The 2,882-nt window shown below is 55.9% G+C and overlaps 1 protein-coding gene across 1 annotated transcript; it reads left to right on the top strand.

The window, feature by feature from the left end:
- Positions 1-2,661, top strand: CABS01_11917 (tudor domain-containing protein; the record flags this gene model as incomplete). The annotated part of the gene is made up of 1 exon (XM_060545271.1): positions 1-2,661. One exon carries the CDS (start codon positions 1-3, stop codon positions 2,659-2,661), a length of 2,661 nt encoding a protein of 886 aa, XP_060397136.1.
- Between the last annotated feature and the right edge of the window lie 221 nt (positions 2,662-2,882).

Here is a 2,882-nt window from a genome sequence, read left to right as displayed (position 1 = left end):
ATGTCGAAGCCCTTTTTCGCCAAGGTCAAGAGCGTGCTTAGCGGCGATACCCTCGTCTTGACCGCTCCCAACAACCCCAGAGCCGAAAAGACCTTTTCCCTCGCATACGTCACGGCTCCTCGCCTGAACAAGGAAGGCGATGAACCATTCGCTTTCCAGTCAAGAGAATACCTCAGAGAACTTGTCGTTGGCAAGCAGATCCAATGCACAGTAGCTTACACTGTACCTTCCGGTCGCGAGTTCGGCACTGCTCTGCTCTCCAAGGATGGCCCTTCTCTCCCCGATGAAGCTATCAAGGCCGGATGGCTCAAGGTCAGAGAAGAGGCTGGCCGCAAGGATGATGATGAGGCTACTACTCAGCGTCTCGACAACTTGCGCCAACTCGAGACCGAAGCCAAGAATGCCGGCAAGGGTCTCTGGTCTGGCACTGGCGGCAACATTCAAGTCCAGAATGACCTTGGCGGCCCTCAATTCATGAACGAATGGAAGGGAAAGACTGTCGACGGCATTGTCGAGCGTGTTCTGAGCGGTGACCGTCTTCTTGTGCGACTGCTCCTTTCGGATAAGAAGCACGTGCAGGTCATGACACTCCTTGCTGGAGTCCGTACGCCTACCACCGAGCGAACGATACAGTCTACCGGCCAGACTCAGGCTGCTGAAGAGTTTGGAAACGAGGCCAAGGCTTTTGTTGAGGAGAGACTGCTCCAGCGCCGCGTAAAGGTTGATATCGTTGGCGCCAGCGCTCAAGGACAGCTGGTGGCAGCCATCATCCACCCCAACGGCAACAAGAACATTGCCGAGTTCCTCCTTACCGAGGGTCTCGCCAGATGCAACGACTTCCACTCCACCATGCTCGGCGAGAAGATGGCCAGCCTCCGTGGTGCTGAGAAGACAGCCCAGGGCAAGAAGCTGCGCATCCACCAGCACCACGTTGCCAAGGCTGACGGCGCCTCCTCCGACATGATTGTCGCAAAGATTATCGGCGCAGACACCATCATTGTTCGCAACAAGGCTGGTGACAAGGAGCAGAGAGTCAACTTCAGCAGTATCCGCGGCCCTCGCACCAATGAGGCGTCAGAAGCCCCCTACAAGGAAGAGGCCAAGGAATTCCTGCGCAAGAAGATTATCGGCAAGCATGTCAAGATTAGCATCGATGGCTCCAAGCCTGCTACCGATGGCTACGAGGCCCGCGAGGTTGCCACGGTCACGGAGAAGGGCAAGAACGTTGGTCTCGAGCTGGTTGAGGCTGGTTACGCGACTGTCATCCGTCACCGCAAGGACGACACTGACCGCTCCCCCAACTACGACGAGCTCCTCGCTGCCCAAGAGAAGGCCAAGGAAGAGAAGAAGGGTATCTGGTCTGGAAAGGCTCCCAAGATTAAGCAATATGCCGATGCTTCCGAGTCTCTGCAAAAGGCCAAGATCCAGCTCGGCACTCTGTCGAGGCAAAAGAAGGTGCCCGCTATTGTTGATTTCGTCAAGTCTGGCTCTCGCTTCACCATCCTAATTCCCCGTGAGGGTGTCAAGCTGACGTTGGTATTGGGTGGCATCCGTGCTCCTCGTGCCCCCGGCCGTGGAGGCGACAACGGTGAGGAGTTTGGCCAGGAGGCTATTGACCTTGCCAGTCGCCGCTGCAACCAGCGTGACGTTGAGGTCGACATTTACGACATTGACAAGGTTGGAGGTTTCATCGGTGACTTGTACATCAACCGTGAGAACGTCGCCAAGTTGCTCGTCGAGGAGGGTCTGGCATCTGTGCACCGCTACTCTGCCGAGAAGTCTGGCAACGCCACCGAGCTGCTTGCAGCTGAGAAGAAGGCCAAGGAGGGCCGCAAGGGACTGTGGCACAGCTGGGACCCGTCTCAAGAGGAGGAAGAGGAGGCTGAGGCCGTCGAGACGACCAATGATACCCCCGAGGCGTACGAGAACAAGCCCAAGGATTACCGCGATGTTGTTATTACCAACATTGACGGCAACGGAAAGATCAAGATCCAGGAAATTGGCAAGGGCACTGCTGCTTTGACGACCCTCATGAACGACTTCAAGAAGTTCCACCTCAACTCGGCAAACAGCAAGCCTATCGGCGATGCGCCCAAAGCCGGTGACTTTGTCGCCGCCAAGTTCTCTGCCGACGGAGAATGGTACAGAGGCCGCATTCGCTCCAACGATCGCGCAGCCAAGGTTGCCGAGGTTGTCTACATCGACTACGGTAACACGGAGAAGCAGCCCTGGTCCAAGCTGAGACCTTTGGATCAGCCTCAATTCACCACACAGAAGCTCAAGGCTCAGGCAATCGACGCCTCGCTTTCATTCCTTCAACTGCCCACTGCGCCCGAGTACTTCTCGGAATCCATCGGCTTCATTGCTGAGTTGACCGAGGGTAAGGAGTTGGTTGCCAGCTTTGACTTTGTCGACACCAAGGAGGGCGTCAGCTATATCACCCTCTTTGACTACAACGCGGGCGACAAGAAGCCGGGCCCGAACGACTCGATCAACAAGGAGATCGTCGCCAACGGCCAGGCCATGGTGCCCAAGAAGCTCAAGGCGTGGGAGCGCAGCGGCCAACACGCCGCTTACCTGAAGCACCTGAAGGAGGTTGAGGCCAAGGCTAAGGAGGAGCGCCTCGGCATGTGGGAGTACGGCGATATCACTGAGGACTAAATGCATCGGATGGGGCATTGGGAGGAACAGTTCTTGGGAGGGTGGCGGCGGTTTTAGGAAAACACAAAAGTCACTACATAATTCACAGTAGCCTTGCATGAATCAATAGGCCATTTGAGGTCTTGCCGAATTGTACTTTTCTTCCCTGTCGCAAAGCGTAAGAACCAGGGAGGATGTCTCGTGATGCTGTTCAAAAAAGCGTTGAGTTGATATGTCTCCTC

Source organism: Colletotrichum abscissum (assembly GCF_030869225.1).
Source record: "Colletotrichum abscissum strain IMI 504890 chromosome Unknown Scaffold_34.1, whole genome shotgun sequence".
NCBI lineage: Eukaryota > Fungi > Ascomycota > Sordariomycetes > Glomerellales > Glomerellaceae > Colletotrichum > Colletotrichum abscissum.
The sequence above is the reverse complement of the archived record's forward strand: the minus strand, read 5'-3'. Positions and strand labels throughout refer to the sequence as shown.